The sequence below is a fragment of the Typopeltis vanoorti genome, chromosome 11 (assembly GCF_054136105.1).
Source record: "Typopeltis vanoorti isolate ZY-2024b chromosome 11, IOZ_Tvanoo_1.0, whole genome shotgun sequence".
Classification (NCBI taxonomy): Eukaryota; Metazoa; Arthropoda; class Arachnida; order Uropygi; family Thelyphonidae; genus Typopeltis; species Typopeltis vanoorti.
This window is the reverse complement of record NC_143559.1, coordinates 116919124-116938541: the sequence shown is the minus strand read 5'-3', so window position 1 is coordinate 116938541 and position 19418 is coordinate 116919124. Positions and strand designations below refer to the sequence as shown.

General features: G+C 37.1%; 1 protein-coding gene across 1 annotated transcript in view; it reads right to left on the bottom strand.

Moving 5' to 3' along the window:
• Window positions 1–19418, bottom strand: part of LOC150101976 (uncharacterized) — a 283338-nt gene that overhangs the window by 127089 nt on the left and 136831 nt on the right. Inside the window, exon 7 of the mRNA XM_090400543.1 lies at window positions 8221–8275. Within this exon, the coding sequence (XP_090256669.1) occupies window positions 8221–8275 (55 nt within the window). The remainder of the gene's footprint in view (window positions 1–8220; window positions 8276–19418) is intronic.

Genomic DNA, 19418 nt, shown 5'->3' with positions numbered 1-19418 from the left:
AATACTCTGTACACTCTGGTGTACTGCCCAAGGGAGAAAATATCACTACCAACAATAACATAGTCAATGAGACTTTTCTTATTCCTTGCCTCTTCTCTCCATGTGAATTTCTGCACATTTTTATGTTGGAACATCATGTTTTTAATAACCAGCCCATGTCCTGAGCAGAAATCCAACAGGCATTTGCCATTATTAGCTTTGCTCTTTTCTCCAAATTTTCCCAAAATATTTTTGACAGTCTGACAATCATTTCCAACTCTGCTATTTAGATCCCCCAACGAGGAACAACTTTTCATTTCTTATTGTGTCAGTTGCTTCCTCTAAAGTCTCAGTGTTGAATCCCTATGGCTACTCCTTCGTTTTCTTTATTGTTATTGCCTGAATATAACATTTGTATTTATTACTCAGAAAGATCTCACCAGTTTTGCCTTTTTTCTTTCAGACACCCCTATTATGTCGATCTGGTACTTATTCAATTTCTCAGATAGCTCCATTTCTTTGCCATTCAGGCTTCTTATTCCTTGATAGTACCAATGTTGATAGTACCAATCTTGAACTCTGGTGATGTTGAGTTGGGGCGTGATTTAGGATTTGTTCCAGTAGCTGACTTTTTGCTGTTCACCCTGGTTCCCTTGCATAAACAATGGGGGCCATGTTTAACCAGGCAACACCCCAGCTGGCATGAAATTCTGTTGTGTTGTACCATCATTTTATATTTTGATTTTTTACTATCTTCATAAACCTGATAATTTAACTGAGACAATACATCAATAAAATATCTTGGAAGTACAACAATAAAAGAGTAAATTAGAAATGAATTCAAAATGATAAACTGTAAAAGAAACAGTAAAGGCTAAAGATTTAACTTTTTTATATTTTAAACTTTTGATATTATCTTTCTAGCTTGCAGTATTCTATTCTATTCTTTTTATTCTTTGCATTCCTCATTTAAATTGCATCTTTAAACTACGCAGTTTATTCATTGTTATTTTCGGTATGAAATTTATTTTTTAATAAATCTTTTATTGTGTTTGTATTTCTACTAAATCTGTCATCTGATACTGGAGGCTGTTATGCAAACTCAAATGGATGAGTATGCAAATAGACCTGTAAACTGGATAGAAGAGTGGCAAAATGATAGATATCAGACAGTGATATAAGGTAATGCCAAGTTTAAGAGATGTGTGGCCATGATTCTGCTTGAGCCAGTGTAGTTTACCTTGTATATTAATGATTTGGGGGTGGTCTAACAGATAATATTCAGTTCTGCTGAAGATATGTTGATAGTATCAATTTTGCAAAACTCAATTTTGCAAAGTTTGCAAAATTGAGGAAGATAATGAGATTCAGGATTTTCGGGTGAAGATAGACAGTGGACTAAATGTCCGAGGATCCAACTGTAAGTGTTATAAAAACTGCACATCATATTGCTGCTATGATAAAAAGTACATTGACCTGTAGGGATAAGGAGTGGTGGCACCTCTATATAAGGCATAAGTTAGATCATACATGGTCTATTGTGTACAGATTTGGCTGCCTAGTTTTCATTGTAATGTGGAAACACTAGAAAGGATCCAAAAACAAATGACCAAAGTGATATTGAGACTCTAGAGGGTTGTTATGCAGAGCTGTTGAGGAAATGTGGATTAAACAGGTTGGGGGTAGGAGGGAAAGAGAAGATATATGATAGAGTCATTCAAGTTGGTTAAGGGATTATACCAAATTAATACAGAAGGCATTATAAAAAGAGTGGACGGTAAGATGGGAAAAACAAGAAGTAATCCCTGGAAGTTGTATAAAGATGTGGTGAAGAAGAATGCGAAGAGTAGATTTTTTACATGGAGAGTTGTTGATGTGCCAGAGTGCACTGTGCAGGGAGTGTGAATGATTTCCAACTTCACTGTGATAGATATGTTGCTTGTTGAATGGGCCTCTCATGATGAGTCAACTGACTCCATGAAGGTTACCATAACAATAATTTATTTATTTCATATCCAAACACAAGTAGTACAGTAGTAAGTAAGTGGTACAACATGATTTACAACAAATTAGGATATATTACAATGAGATCAGCTTAGATTTGGTAGGTGAATTATACAGGGAATAATAATTAAATATGAAAAAAAGGAAACTATACATAACTTATGTATAATAAACATGGTCAGATGTTCCTCCAGTATCTTGCACAATCAACTGCTCTTTCTGTGCAGGATATAAAGTCCTCTTTTGTACAAGGCGATGGAAGAAAGGGACAAGAAAGAGGGTGTTCATGGACTGGGTTGTCCCACACTCACAATTGTCTGGGCCAGTGAGGTAGCCCCATTTGATGAGGTTTTGTTTGCAGCGTCCTGTCGTCCGGAGTCTGTTGAGGCTTTTCCAAGTATTCCAGTCCAAGTGGACACCACGCGGAAGATGTTCGGCTGTTGGAATACCAGTATTATTTTCAAGATATAATGCAAGCCATTGTTGAAGTCTTGTCTCTGGGAGGTTTTTAGGTGGTTCAACAGTTGTCAGGAAGCTATGTCGGGATCTTAGTCTTTGGGGGCACTGCGGTCTGGCCGAATAGTGGGTGCCGTTCATCATTCATTTGTCTGCTTCTTTCATCAGCTGAGAATGCAGATTTTCGAATTGAAGGTGGTGCAATACCAGCCAAAGTATACAGGTCTTTTAGTGGTGTTGGTTTCAGGCATCCTGTGATTAAGCGGCAGATTTCATTCAATGCTGGAATCAAGTTTTTCAGCATGGCAGGCATATTCAGCAGAAGAATAGCAAAGGGCCAAGGCAGAAGATCTCAGTGTGCTAGGGTCTGCACCCCATTTGGAGGAGGTAAGCTTTCTTAGTATGTTGTTTCTTGCATTCACTTTTGCCTTTGTTTTTTCTATGTGGGTTTTATATGAGAGGGTGCGATCGAGAGTCACACCGAGGCAGATTGGGTTCCAGGAATGTTCTATATTAGAGCCTTCCCAAGAAATCTGTAGCTTCCCGTTAGCTTCCTTATTGTTAAGGTGGAAAAAGCCAGTCTGGGTTTTCAAGGGGTTTGGTTTTAGTTGATTGCTGGTATAGTATGTGGTTAGACTATTTAAGGCAAGTGATACACTAGTTTCAATGGACTTGAAATTTTTTGACTGAGTAGTTATGGGAAGGTCATCAACATAGATAAAATTTCTAGTTCCTGGAAAGATGGGGAGATAATTGACGTAGATGTTGAAAAGTAATGGTGATAACACACTTTTCTGGGGGAGGCCATTTTTTTGGTAGTGCCAGTGGCTCTTCCTACCCCCAAGGTCCTCGTAAAAGCGTCGGTTTTCCAAGAGTGATTGGATCAGGAGGACAAGGCGATAGTCTCTAGTTATTCTGTATATTTTATTTCTAGCATGAGATGGTTTATGTTATCATATGCTGCAGTTAGGTCTACAAAGACCACTCCTGTGGCTAGTTTTTGCTCATAACCATTTTCTATATATCGAGTGAAGTTGAGAATTTGTGATGTGCAGGATTTGCCTGGTCTAAAGCCAACCTGCTCAGCAATAAGATGGGGTTCAATTAGGGGTTGTAGCCTATTCAAAATTAATCTTTCATAGAGTTTAAAGAGGTTGCTGAGTAGTGATATAGGTCTGTAATTTTTTGCTTCGGTTGGAGTTTTCCCTGGTTTCAGAAAGGCCACCACTTTGACATGCCTCCAGATAGTTATTATCCTTAGGGTTCTGAGGCAAGTGTTGTATGGGTTTAATAACCACTCTTTAATCCTGGTTCCAAATGTTTAATCTGTTTATTACAGACATCATCAAGACCTGCAGATTTTCTAGGTTTTAATAGGTTTATGGCAGCGGTGAGTTCAGTGATGGTGAAATCTGAGTTCCCCAAGTGAGGAACAAAATCATATTTTGTTCCTCACTTGGGGTTCTAAGTATCTTATTTTTTGTGTGTTTTTTAGTGAATTTTCCATTCAGCAGCAGCTGGTGAGCAATTTGATTAGCTGTTACCTGCGGATGCTCATATGGCTTAGTGAAATCCTTCCTAATTCTGTTGATAAAGTTCCATGCCTTTCTGCTACTATGGTCATACCAAGGGTTTCGATTTCTTTTTTCTATGAGGAATGCCTTTCCTCTGCCATCTTGGAGCATAATTTTTCTCCTGCTTGGATAGTCTCTTCTGAGAAGGGGTTGGTGTTGTAAAGTTGTAAGTAATCAGCATACTGGACTTGTATGTCACTGGAAAGGCCTGGAATGTAGTTTGTGTGGCATCCTTGGGGGATGTGTTTGGTGGAGATTTTCCTCAGTATTTTTATGAATTCTGGATACTCTTGAGGGTCTGGAGGGACTTCTTCTATGGAACGGTCAAGATCTTCCATGAAACCCTTCCAATTACTTTTTGGAAATTAAATCGTCATCTGTAAGGGACAGTGTTAGGCATAATTGCTGGGTTGAATTGAAGCATTATAGGTCTATGTTGAGTATGTGGAATCGGATTTATAACCTTTTTAACACAGATGCTGGATATTTTTGAGCTAACAAATATGAGGTCAGGGTTATAGCCTCGCTTCCATCTGCCACTGTTGAAAGATGCAGGGAGTTTTGGATTATGTATCAGGTTTAGAGAAAGGTTTTCAGCTCATTTTTCAACAAGTTCTCCATCTTCCTTGGACTTAATATAACCCCAGTTAACACTATGGCTGTTAAAGTCACCTAATACAACATTAGTCATGTATGCATTATTATTGAGGAGGATGTCAGGGAAGGAGAAAGCTTCTTCTGGTGGTTTATAGATTGAGGTGATTGAGATATTTTTAAATGTGATCGTAATAATCTCAATGTTTCTGTTGTTTGTTGAGTCAATGGACGACAGGATCAAGTTCTCTTTTGTAAATATTGCACTGCCATATATATCGTGGGGTATTTCTTTGATGAGTTTCATGCCATGGATGTAAGGTCTTGCAGCACCTTCTCCTCTGTGAGTGCACATCGGCACAGGCAGAGCACATCGCAGTCATTACCTCTGCAAATATTTGCAATGAGATCATGTTTGACATTGGAGAAACCTTCAATATTAAATGATATTATTTTTAGGCTTGGCCCCAGGTAGGATCCTTTAGGGCAGAAATTTCGGAGCATTTTAGTTCGATCAATTGCGTTTGGCTGATAGTAATAATAATTTGGTTTAGTATAATAATAATAATATAGTAATAAGGGACATGGCTGATAAAGTCTGCAAATTGATTTCAGAAGTAACTGGTAATTAGTTTACGGAATTAACAACGCATATAAAGTATATTAATTAAAGGTAACTTTAATGAATAACTTCTATATTTCGGCAACGTCACATTGCCATCTTCAGGAACATAAAGATATGGTATGTGCACGCAGGCACTAACACAAAGCAAATGAAGAAGAAAGCAAGAAACTAATATTGTTCCTAAAGTCCTAATGGTGCCCTCTTGCGGGCTAATTTGGTAGTCTTGGCAGTTGGGCTGAAGTTCTCATAATGTAAGTCTCCCAATGAAACTACCCCAAATTTGGGAGACTTACATTATGAGAACTTCAGCCCAACTGCCAAGACTACCAAATTAGCCCGCAAGAGGGCACCATTAGGACTTTAGGAACAATATTAGTTTCTTGCTTTCTTCCTCATTTGCTTTGTGTTAGTGCCTGCGTGCACATACCATATCTTTATGTTCCTGAAGATGGCAATGTGACGTTGCCAAAATATAGAAGTTATTCATTAAAGTTACCTTTAATTAATATACTTTATATGCGTTGTTAATTCCGTAAACTAATTACCAGTTATGTCTGACCAACGTATAAGCCTTGCTACTAGAATCGTGATTTCAGAAGATTGGTTCTATAGACAAATGTTAATGAGTGTCACTTCAATGCTGCAACAGCAGGCAGAGTCTGGTAATTGTAAAATGTAGTCAATGAAGCTAGACATTTTGGTGCAACAGGAGAGTTACAGGCTGCATTCCTAAGGTGGTTAAGTCAACAGATAACAGCAGTGTTGACAAGAACACTAACTGGTAGGAATATTCACTGACAAATTGACTATTGCTTATAAATGGTCACATGGGTTCAGAGGAGATGAGGAGACAAATCAAAAGATGATTCAGCAGAGAATAACCACAATGATATCTGGCCAATGAAATTGTGCATAAGAGGACATACTGATAGAACAGCCTTTGAAGTCTGAGTAACAGAGGAAAGAGAGGAGATGTTATAAAAGCATAGAAGTGGATCTTATATGGTAAGTGGATCTTATATATTAACACAAGAGAGAAGTTAGTAAGGGATTCTTACAGTATAGACATCCAATTTCTCCAACCCTAGCAAGCTCATGGCAGGTGGGGTGGGAAAAATCAGAGCTATTTGAAAACTGAAATTCTTCTCATGGCATATGGTTGGCCCATCTGTGTGTGTGTGTGTGTGTGTGGAAAGCTATCAGTGGATGTTATGGTGACAAATGAATGATGAATGCCACCCACTATTCGACCAGACCGCAGTGCCCCAAAGACTAAGATTCTGACATAGCTTCCTGGCAACTGTTGAACCACCTAAAAACCTCCCAGAGACAAGACTTCAACAATGGCTTGCACTGTATCCTGAAAATAATACTGGTATTCCAATAGCTGAACACCTTACACATGGTGCCCACTTGGACTGGAATACTTGGAAAAGCCTCAACAGACTGCGAATGACAGGACGCTGCAAACAAAACCTCATCAGATGGGGCTACCTCACTAGCCCAGACAATTGTGAGTGTGGGACAACCCAGTCCATGGAACACCTTCTTGCTTGCCCCTTTCTTCCATCACCTTGCACAAAAGAGGACCTTATATCCTGCACAGAAAGAGCAGTTGATTGTGCAAGGTACTGGAGGAACATCTGACTATTTCTATTGTAAGTTATGTATAGTTTCCTTTTTTCATATTTAATTATTATTTCCCTATATAATTCACTTACCAAATCTAAGCTGATCTCATTGTAATATCCTAATTTGGTGTAAATCATGTTGTACCACTTACTTACTACTTGTGTTTGGATACGAAATTAAAAAAAAATAATAATAATAAAAAAAAAGTGGATGTTATGAGTACTTTGGTAAATGTTTTCAAAGATACGATATGTATTCAGGTATTATGTGACCTGGAAGAGGTTCCCTTGATGGCTTCTTGACTTCCCAGAGGGGTGTGCATAATAATAATATTATTCTTTTTATAGAAACAGCCAAAAAAATGTTAATCTTAAAAATCAAGCAACAATATGTCCTTTCCCATCACAAAACACTTTCTCTTAATATCACCATCAGAGTTTTAAATTTCAGTATTCATAATTTGAAGTTCATAGTTTCACATATCACAAATGATTTAAATTGAATTTCATTACATGCATTTTTGTATGTCTGACAATCATTTAACTCTGCAATTTAGATACCCAATGAGGACCAACTTTTCATTTCTCATTGTGTCAGTTGCTTCCTCTAAAGCCTCAAAAAATTCCTCCACTTCTACCTTAGTAGAACCTTCTGTGGGACCATAGGCACAAATAAGTCTCAGTGTCCAGTTACCCATTCTGATATTTGCCCACATCACTCTACTTGAAATTGCCTGTCATTCAAAAAGATTAGCCTTGTATTTAGTGTTAAATACTATAGCTACTCTTTTTTCTTTATGGTCATTGCCTGAATATAACATTTTGTATTTACTGCTCAGAAAGATCTCACCAGTTTTTCCCTTTTTTCTTTCAGACACCCCTATTATGTTGATCTGGTACTTATCCAATTACTCAGTTAGCTCCATTTCTTTGCCATTCAGGCTTATGTTGATAGTGTCAATCTTGAACTGTGGTGATGTTGAGTTGGGGTGTGTTTTAGGATTAATTGACTGATTGATTTTATAGGACTGATGCAGAAGACAATTTTCAATATATGACAAGAAGAGAGAACAAGATGTCAAAACATGAAAACTGTGTAAGGCGTAATTACCACTGGTAGGACTAGACTTTTTCACTTGGAGTGCTGACAAGATGTATATCGGTTTGCTGAGTTCATCATAAGTGCTCTGTCAATTAACGAGTTTAAAGAGAAGTATGACTGGTAATGTGTGAATAGTGGTTCATATAGCATAGCTACAATGAGTTTTTGGACTCCATGGAGGTGCCTGCATAGTAGTATTAATAAAATAATAAAATATATTTCATTCTATAAAAAAAATGAAAAAGAGATCATTACCGTCACACGTGATCCTTTAAAATCAGGTTTGCCAAGTAGTTTTCTAAAAACATCTCTGTAAAAACAGATTTATTATTAGAAACTACCTTTTGTTTCATAACAAGTATAACAAAACTGCATTTAATAAGAGTAATATTTTATATACAATAAACTTTTAATTATTCAGGATGTGGGAAACAAATTCTACAAGATAATCAAAAGAAGGACTATGGGGAATGAAAAAAAATAAAAAAATAAAATAAAAAAATAAATGTGTGGCCCTTTGGAAATGGCATTTGCATATTTGCCAGCTAGAGAAACATTTTCTAAGCCTTTCTTCAAATTGTTCCTGAGGTAGTTAATCTCTGGCATGTGAAAGTATGTTTTTTCTTCTGAAAATCTGGATATTTAGTACTGCAATTAAATCAAATTGACTATAGAATTTGCTGTATTTCAGAGAATAATATATAGTGTTGGGGACCACAAGGTGGTTGGCAGATGTTTTCTGTACTCTCTTCCCCATATGTCAATTAAAATCATTGATAGTCTTAGACTAGCTATTTGTAATTGGCTAAGGATGGAGATTGGCTGTCTGCACTTTCCAAAAGTTAGAACTAAATGATCTTGACCACTCCCTTTGGGGAATAGAAGGTACATTAGTAGATTTAATTTTTTTTATTTTTGAAAAATACAGCAGTTGGTAATCCAAAGACTGATTATAAGGAGTTCAATCATATTCATTGTTTTTTAAAAAGTAGATAATTTATTCCTTTATTAGTTTAGGTTTTTTTATAACAATGTCATGCAAATTTCAAGGTATTGGTTTATCATTTTTTATTTGCAGTAAATCATTTTTTTTTTAAAAATTATAAATAAATAAAAATAAATGCAAGCTTCTATAACTCAGTAAGTAATGATAAAGCCCTTTGCTTCAAAAGTTCAAATCCTATCAAGAAAGCAAAGAATTTCTGTAAGGACTTTTCTACTAAAGGTGAATTACAGTCTCAAACAAAGTCATCAGAAGTTTTCCTTCCAGAAACTCAGATTTTCATCAGGGTAGACAGAATCACTCTGTAACTGTACCCCCCATTGTGATCCTTCAATTATACGATCACCAAACTGTTTTTCACTGTGGTTAGATAAATGATGAATTGCTGCACATACCGGGTCACTGAATTAGAAATCTTTGTACAGATGTACATAAAAGTACTTATGCAGCATATGTGCAAAACACTTGGTCATGTGCATCACCATATGTTCTAGAAAATTATTTAAGAACACTGCTGGTCAGTAATTGTCAACAGTGTTGATCACAATGGAAAAACAAAGGATCATTCAAAGTTCAATAAAGGACTTATTATAGGTGCCCACCTGGTTGGAGCTACAATTTTGAAAACAGCAGAAGCAGAGTTGACTGGTTTCTCAAAAGGTGATATATCCCAGATGTTTAATCAGTAGAAAAATAACCTGCACTGCTTATCTAAGAGATGTGACTGTGGTCCTAAAACAGTTTGTCAAGAACAAGATCACCATCATCTAATTAGGCTTGTACACAAACAGAACTTTCAACTGACAAGAATTTAATGAAGGCTGTTCCCAACCAGTATCTCACCAAACTATGTGCAGGAAATTTAAGAGGATCAGTAATGGCAGTTACATGCCTATATGGAAACCACTGATTTTCATACAGTTGTCACGAACACCAAGACTGGACATTGGAAAAAAAAAAGTCACACGGTCTGATGAGTCACAGTAAACGTTGTTCTGTACTGAGTAGGCAGAGAATAGTGAAGGAGCCCCATGAAGCAATGAAAAACTAATCTAAAACTCATCCAAACTAATCTAATAATTACTCCTTACCAACTTATGTCTCTTTTCTTGAGAGCATGGTAGACAGACTTTCTGTCTATCTACTACGCTCTGCAATTTGCACTCACTCACACACTCTCTCTCTCTGTCTCTCTCTCATTCCAGAGACTAGAAAGTGATTTAGTCAACTGTCACTAAACTCTCTCCAACAACTCATCCTTTTAAAAACCAGGTGACCAAATCAGTGCACAGTAATCCACATGCTGTCTGAACAAAGACTTGTACAATGGAATCATAACCTCCTTACTTCTGCACATCAGCATTCTCTGCATCATTCCCACAATCTGCTGTATTGTCCTCACAAATTTACCAAAATGTCTGTCATGAAATTTCAAGTTCCTATCCACCATCACATCACCCCTAGATCTTTCATCTCTTCCACCTCCTCTAAATTATCTTAAAGAACTTTATACTCTGCATCCTGTCTTTGTTTCCCAAATTTTAAAACCTTACACTTTGCAACATTAAAATGATACCCTACCCCCACACACACACTCTCACTCAATCAGAGAGTCTTTGCAATCCTCTTACAAGGCTACAACATCTGCACTACTGTACCCAACCTTGCATAAAATGCAATAGCTGTATATCACCATTTAATCCTCCCATATCATTTACATACAAATTAAACAACTACCCCAAACACAGACCCCTGTGACATACCATTAGTGACTATCCTCTTCTGGGATATCAGTCCTGCTGATGCCTATCAGACAACCAATCTCCAATTGTAATAAATTTAGTTTAATCCTTTATCTCAGTGAGAGCAAACAAAGTTTGCGTCTGAAAATATCTTCAGGACTGAATATAGTGTTGTACTACCTTACCTGGTTAAGTAGTACAACACTCCTATCCCAGTATCTCCCAAAATGCAAAACACATCTCCTTGCAGATATGTATACTGTTATGCATTAAGGGATTGGCCACTACCCAGATTAGTTTTGACCTTTATTGAGGTCTCTTCAGTGGGAGCCAGGCCCACAGTTGGAGATACCAGGCAGAAGCAGTAGCAAGGTCATCTTTACCTATAGGAGTTGCCAAAAGGTTTGCCATCTTTTTTTTTTTTTTTTTATTAAATTACTCTGGATTTAGAGAAAGATGTTGAAAGTACTGGGATAGGAGTGTTGGTAACTTGCTCCACCTTTGCTACGAGTTGCCTGGTGTTGTACTACTTAACCAAGTAAGATAGTACAACACTATATTCAGTCCTGAAGATATTTTCAGGAGCAAACTTTGTTTGCTGTCACTGGAATAAAGGATTAAACTAAATTTATTATATTCTAACCTAGTGAAAAATATAAACTTTCAACATCTTTCTCTAAATCCAGAGTAATTTAATAAAAAAAAAAAAAGGTGGCAAACCTTTTGGCAACTCCTATAGGTAAAGATGACCTTGCTACTGCTTCTGCCTGGTATCTCCAACTCTGGGCCTGGCTCCCACTGAAGAGACCTCAATAAAGGTCGAAACTAGTCTGGATAGTGGCCAATCCCTTAATGCATAACAGTATACATATCTGCAAGGAGATGTGTTTTGCATTTTGGGAGATACTGGGATAGGAGTGTTGGTAGCTTGCTCCACCTTTGCGAAGAGTTGCACTACTTACCCAGGTAAGATAGTACACTATATTCAGTCCTGAAGATATTTTCAGGCGCAAACTTTGTTTGCTCTCACTGGGATAAAGGATTAAACTAAATTTATTATATTCTAACCTAGTGAAAAATAAACTTTCAATCTCCAATTGAATGCACTAATATACTATCCAGTCCCATCTGTTCCATTTTAACTACTAGTTTGTCATGTGGCAATCTATTGAAAGCCTTTGCAAAATCTAAATATACTAATGTATGTGCATCCCATTCCCTTGTCTAATGTATTTGTTACCTTATTATAATAACTGGATTCCTAAAACATGATCTTCCTTTAGCAAATCCATGCTGTCCATTAAAAAGAACTCTGCTGTTGTCAATTGAGTTTTGAATCCTTGTTCTCACTAGCTTCTTCAACACTTTGACCACAACTCCAGACAAGCTGAATGGCCTATAATTGAAGCCTTAGTCTTATCACACCCTTTATGAAGCAGAGCAATTTTTCCATCTTTGGAACTTCATGTTAAAAACCTACATTAAAGCTGTTGTTAACTCTCTGGAACATTCCCTCAAGACATGCAGTGATATACAACAAGTAAGGTGAAAGCAACAAGTCCCATGGCCTTGTTGACATCAAGTTTACTCAGCTCAGAAATAAGCCCACAGTAGACTAGATTTTTACATTAAGACAAATTTTAGAGGAAAATAGAATACAATCAGTTTATTTACACTGTATTTATAGACATTCAAGCTGCACATAATAGCATTCATAAAGAAGGTCTTTAAAGAGTATGAACTTAAATTAACTCAAACAGAATTTGCACCAGTGAAAGCCAAGCATGATTTACTCACTATTAGGTGAACTATCAGTGAACTTTTAAGACACAAAGAAACGATCTTTAGACTATCATGTTTAATTGTTTTAGAGAAACTGTAAAAGAAAACACAGGCAGAACAATAATATTGGAATTGTCCGAGAAAGTGTGAAGACATTAGGATAACAATCAGAAATCTTGAACCATCTGCTGAAGAACCAGGATTAGAAAGCAACAAGGATAAGACTGAATATATGTAAGTGTTTAGAAAGAACTAGGAAAATGACTTTATTACTGTTAACCAAAGCTTTGAAACTTGCTACTATGCTACTTCCTTCAGATATCTTGGAAACTACAGATAAATAGATTAGTACAGAAATACAAGCATCTAATATACAGCATCAAATTGTGCTTATAATTCACTATATCATTTATTGTTATGTTTGAAAATTCTCTGAAATACATTTAAAACAGAAAAATGACACTAATCATAATTAAATACAATACATAAATATAGATACATACTGGCCACTGAATTAGAGACTTTTATTTAATACCATGTTGGATCTCCTTTATTCCGAATTAAAGCACATATGCAGTTTGGCATAGATTCCACAAGGTGTTGGATTGCATCTACAACATACAGGCATTCACCAGACAGTCCTTTAACTGGCTCAGATTTCACAGAAGAGGACTTTGCTCCCAGATCTGTTTTTCTAATATTTCCCATACATTCTCAATGAGGTTCAGATCTGAACTTTATGGTGGCCAGGAAAGATGATGGAAGTTGCTGTCATGCTTGCTGAACAATTCTTGCACAATGGACAGTAGCATTCTCATCCATGAAACTGTCACCTGCTGGATAAAAAGTCAACATTGTAGGGTGGATTGATCGGCAACAATGGTCAGATATTCCTTCAAGGACAGCTGACTTTCCAGCAATATCAGGGAACCAGTTCCATACCAACAGAACATGCCCGGTACCATGACACCCCCTCTTCATAGAATGTCTGGAGATAGGATTTGAACAAGAGGCCATCCCTGGAAGCTGTATAAAGAGGGTGTGAGCAAGGGAAGGTGAAGGGGTAGGTTTTTTGCATGGAGAGTGGTGGATGATTGGAATGCATTACCTGAGAGTGTGGCGAGTGCAGAGACAGCGAATGCATTTAAGTCAAGGTAGGATGAGCTGTGCATGCAAGTCTCTTGACTCCATGGAGGCCTGTTAATAATAATAATAAACTACTGGCAGCTGCCATCACCTCAATCCTCTCCAAAATAATGGAAAAAGTCAGTAGTAGTCAATTTCTCTACTACCTAGAGGCCTACCACTTAATCTGAAACCACCAGTATGGATTCTGCCATTCAAGGTGCATGGCTGACCTCAGCCTACATCACCCACCATTGAATATATGCCATAGAAAAGTTAAGAGAAAGCTGAGTTATCACTCTTGACCCAGAGCTTTTGGTTGCATCTGCCATTCAGGCCTGCTAAGAAAACTGCCATCCTTTGATCAAACTGCAACTATCTGCAATTATGTAGCCAGCTTTCTTTCCAGTTATTCACAGTGTACTGTTGATCTAAAGCATATTAATAATAATTAATAATAAGGTTACACACCATATTAATACTTGTATATGAAAATACTGTATATGATTGTCATCATTAAATTCTTGTCATGTATCTCCAAGGGGTGTATAGGATATGATAGTACTACATGAAAATTTTACATCATTACTAACTTCTTATTTACAATTTTCCTCCAAATCAGTTATATTTCTGTCTTCTAAGGCTTTTTTCACCATATCAATCCACCTATATCTGGCCTTCCTCTGGGTCTTTTTCCTGCCAACCAGAGGAAGAAATATTAGCAAAACACTTGTTTTGCTAATATTTCCTCGCCAATTCTATTTAAGTGACCATTACCTGAGATTAGCTCTGCTAACACATTCCTGAATGCTGACAATGTCAAGTTCATTCCTGATATACTCGTTTTTAATATGATATTGCCATTGATGCCATCTGTTCATGCTCCTAAACCTTCTCAGGACTCTCATATCTGCAGTCTCCAGACTTTGGTCAAACTTTTTTACTTCTAACCCACTCTCAGATCCATAAGTTAAAATTGGTTTGAACACTGTCTTGTATATAGCTAATTTAGGTTATGACTAATTTCTCTCTTATTCCATATAAATTTGTTCAGTTGACTTCCTACCATACCAGCTTTGTTGATTCTGTTGTCTATTTACATACTTAATTTACCATTTTCACTAAAAATTGTGCCTAAGTAGCTGAAATGTTTTACTTGTTCTATAGGTTCTCCATTCACAATGCAGTTGATATTTTCAATGTTTCTGCCTATTTCATTGTCTTTGTTTTGTTATTGCTGACCTTCATACCATATCTATTACAACAGTTATTCAATTTAGTCAGGGAATCTTGCAGACTTGTAGCAGATTTATTTAGAAGTATAACATCGTCTGCATAAAGCAAAGAGCTGACATTAACATCTCCAATTCTGATATCATGTTTAATACCACTTTTCTTCATAAAGTGATCCATACAGATATTGAATAACAGAGGACATGATGTATATCCTTGTCTGCCACCAGATTTAACATTAAACCATTTTCCTGTACTTCCTTCAAATAAAGACTAAGTATTGCTTGATGTAATGTCCCACTGACACTATACAACTGTAGTGTTTTGAATAGCTTCTCTCTTGGCATCAGGGCCGGCGTTACCATTTAGGCAAACTAGGCAACCTGTTGACTTATATCAAATAAAGACTAAGTATTGCTTGATGTAATGTCCCACTGACACCATACAACTGTAGTGTTTTGAATAGCTTCTCTCTCTTGGCATCAGGGCCGGCGTTACCATTTAGGCAAACTAGGCAACCGCCTAGGGCACAAGCCATTAGGGGTGAAAACCTTTCAAAATTTTGCAAAATTGAAGGCAAGAAGAATTAAAATTTGATTTTCATATATTATACATATTGTATATTACTTTGTATATTATTAATAAAGCATGCCAAAATAATTTTTATTTTTTATATTTAAAATTTCATTTAAAAAAATATCCAACTGGTGAAATAAGGGGAGCACTTGTAAATTTTGCCTAGGGGGCAAAATAACCTGGCACAGACAGTGCTTGGCCTATAAAACTTAAATACAGATCTTTGTTATATTCCCATGATTTCTTAACTATGTGTCGTAAAGTGAAAATCTGATCCTCACAGCCTCTATTTGGCCTGAATCCAGCTTGTTCTTCACCAAGCTTTTCTTCCACAATCTTTCTCAAATATTTCTCACGTATATTTGAGTAAATCTTACCAGGAACATTCAGCAGAGAAATGCCTCTGTAAACTCTCATATTCAGTTTTATTTCCTTTTTTATATATGGGTACCATGAAAGTTCTATTCCAATCATCCAGAATTCATCCCACTGTCCAGGCCTTCTGAACTATTCAGTGCAGCCACTGTAAGACTTTTATACCTCCATAGTTGAGCATTTCTTGTCGAATATCATCTACTCCAAGCTTCCTTTCCACATTTCAGGCTTTTGATGGTTTTTCTATTTTAAGTATAGATGTGCATTCCTGATTGCATGTCTGTTGAGTGCTGTCATCATTGCTTGTTTCATTTAGAAATTTTTCAAAGTAATTACTCCAAACATCAAATATATCTTTTACTCCGGTTTTCATGTCACCTTTATCATCATTGCTTGTTTCATTACTCCATACATCAAAGATATCTTTTACTCCATTTTTCATGTCACCTTTATCATCTTTATTTCCTTTAACAGCACTCTTTTCTCCATTTCCGAGCTTTTTCAACAACCTCCAGAATATCTTGCCACCTTCTTGATATTTATTTTCTATGTTCTTACCAAAGTCTTCCCATGACTTTTATTTAGCTACTTTTACACAGTGTTTGGCTTTCTTCATTTGTCTCTGTAGTCTCTAAGAGCACAAGTTGATTTATTTCCCAGGAACATTTGATATGCTTTCTTCTTTTTGTTCCTTCTTTGCCTCTTTGACTTCCTGTGACCACTATAGGGTTCTGATTTTTCTATCCTTGCAGACAACCTCACCACATGCCTCTCTGGCTGAATCAATCAGTGTTTTCTTCATGGCTTGCCACTGAGTCTCCAAGATTTGGTTCCTGTTCTCAAACTCTTTAATTTTTTCTTCAATAATCTTTGTGTATTTTAGTCTACAGTTCACATCTGAGAGCTGCTCAACTTTTATTTGCTTTAAAACTTTCTTACATGTTATTCTTTTCAGTATGAAATTCAATTTTATCCTGCTCAAGACTAAATAGTGATCGCTCCCAATTTCAAATCTTCTGTACACTCTGGTGTCCGCCACCAGGGAGAAAACATCACTATCAACAATAACATAGTCAATGAGACTTTTCTTATTCCTAGCCTCTTCTCTCCATGTGAATTTGTGCACATTTTTATGTTGGAACATGGTGTTAGTAATAACAAGTCCATGTCCTGAGCAGAAATTCAACAGGTATTTGCCATTATTATTGGCTTTGCTCTTTTCTCCAAATTTTCCCAAAATATTTTTGTATGTCTGACAATCATTTCCTACTCTGCTATTTTGATCCCCAACAAGGACCAACTTTTCCTTTTTCATTGTGTCAGTTGCTTTTTCTGAAGCGTCAAAAAATTCCTCCACTTCTACCTTAATAGAACCTTCTGTGGGACCATAGGCACAAATAAGTCTCATTGTCCAATTCCCCATTCTGATATTTGCCCATATCACTCTACTTGAGACTGCCTGCCATTCAAGAAGATTAGCTTCATATTTAGCGTCGAATATTATGGCTACGGGGTGCTTAAGGGTCAAAGCTGTATAACTGAGAGGAGACCTCCATATAGCCTTTAAAGGAATGCGGAGAACCGACCAGGGCTTCTGACCTAATGTCCAATCCTCACCTTCTCGTGGTGCACCCTGTTGGGTATCTACTTTGATACTGAACGAACGAGGATGGGCTGCCAATTTGGGATTTAGCTGACCAAATTGTATTCTTATTGGTTAAACCAAAATAAAAAAAAACAGACCGCGTGGTTAGCCTAGTGGCTTTGCGCTTCGCAACCATATGTCTGGGGAAGGAGTGTCCCAGGTTCGAATCCCGTTATAGACGTGAGGAATTTGAGGATCTTCCTCAGGCATAGCCAAGTTAGCCGGTCTTGGGCGCGGTCAGTAGGGTTTTTTCCGCCAGTTTATCTGGCGTTTTTCATCCCGCAAGCAGGCAAACCGGCCCGTGAACATACGCCTCTACAGTCAAAAATATACCCCCCCCCCCCAGCGGCAGACCAGGCGACAGGTCGGTTGGGAGTAGTACTAACAAGATGTCGCATCTAAGTAACACGCGGACCCTGCATTGGAAGCGGGAATAACGCGAAGAAGAAGAAGTACTATGGCTACTCCTCCTTCTCCTTGACTGTCATTGCCTTAATATAACATTTTGTATTTATTGCTCAGAAAAATCTCTCACCAGTTTTTGTATTTTTTTGTTTCAGTCACTCCTATTATGTCAATCTGGTACTTATCTAATTCCTCAGCCAGCTCCATTTCTTTGCCAAGACGTCTTATGTTGATAGTACCAATCTTGAACTGTGGTAATGTTGAGCTGGGGTGTGTTTTAGGTTACACCCCAGCCTGCATGAAATTCTGTCATGTTGTACCATCTTTTTATATTTTTGTTTAAGCCAATAAGAACACAATTTGGCCAACTAAATCCCAAATTGCCAGCCCATCCTCATTCATTTACTATCCAGGTGCACCCTGTTAAATATTAATATTTAACAGGGTGCACCAAGAAGGTGAGGACTGGACATTACGTCAGAAATTCTGGTCAGTTCTCTGCATTCCTTTAAAGGCTATGTAGAGGTCTCCTCTCAGTTATACAGCTTTGACCCTTAAACACCCCAAAAATATATGATTTCTGTATTAATTCAACCTTGGTCTCTTCCTGGCTCCTGCTCCCACTGATGAAACCTTAATAAAAGTTTGAAACCACTCTAGGTCATGAGCCTTCCCACAGTGTTTTTGAATTATGGGTTACTGAGAAAAATGATCTGAATAAAACTGATTCTATATCTGAGTGACCTAGGTGTCAAATTTCACATGCTAACTTTGCTTATGCTTTGAGAAAGGTTTAAACAAGAATATAATTTCTTATCAGATTTAATTTTTCTTAGAATACCATTTGGTCATATGTTTGGGGTTGGTGCACCTAAACCTCCCTAAAAATTCTTAATGCTGTTCAGAGAATAGCAATTCAGCTCACAGATGATCCCTCCCTTACAGTCTCACATATATCTCACAGATGCAATGTTTCAGCTCTATGTTTATTGAACAGGCAAACATGGTTTTTACTTATATAAAAATATAAATTCAACAGAATTAGAAGTAAATGATGAAAGTCAATGAAAAAAAAAACTTGTGTTTCATACCAAGAGTTGATAAATGAAAATATTACAAACAAATATTACACACATACTGTATATATACCACTTGAAAAGAAGTCAATGGACACCATATTGTGAGGAACAAACAGCTACTGCACCCACCTTAATAACATGCAGGACCTTCTTTTGCTATGATAACTGCAGCAATCCTATGGGGAATACCTTCCATAAGCATACAATAATGATCAATGAGAATTTTGTACCATTCTTCCTGTAGGCATGTAATAAGATACTGGACTGATGTGGGGCAGACATCCCTTGACCTCTCCTGAGATCAGGACTGAAACAGGGTTGAGATCAGGTCTCTGTGAAGGGAAGTCAAGTGTGATGATGTTCATGAGCCTACAACACAGTTATAGCAACGTGGTTTGTGGACATGATGCCAACTTGCCACAAAGTAGGAAGCACTGCATTGTCCAGATACCTCTAAGAGTTCAATGTTTGTAGTGCTTCCTACTTTG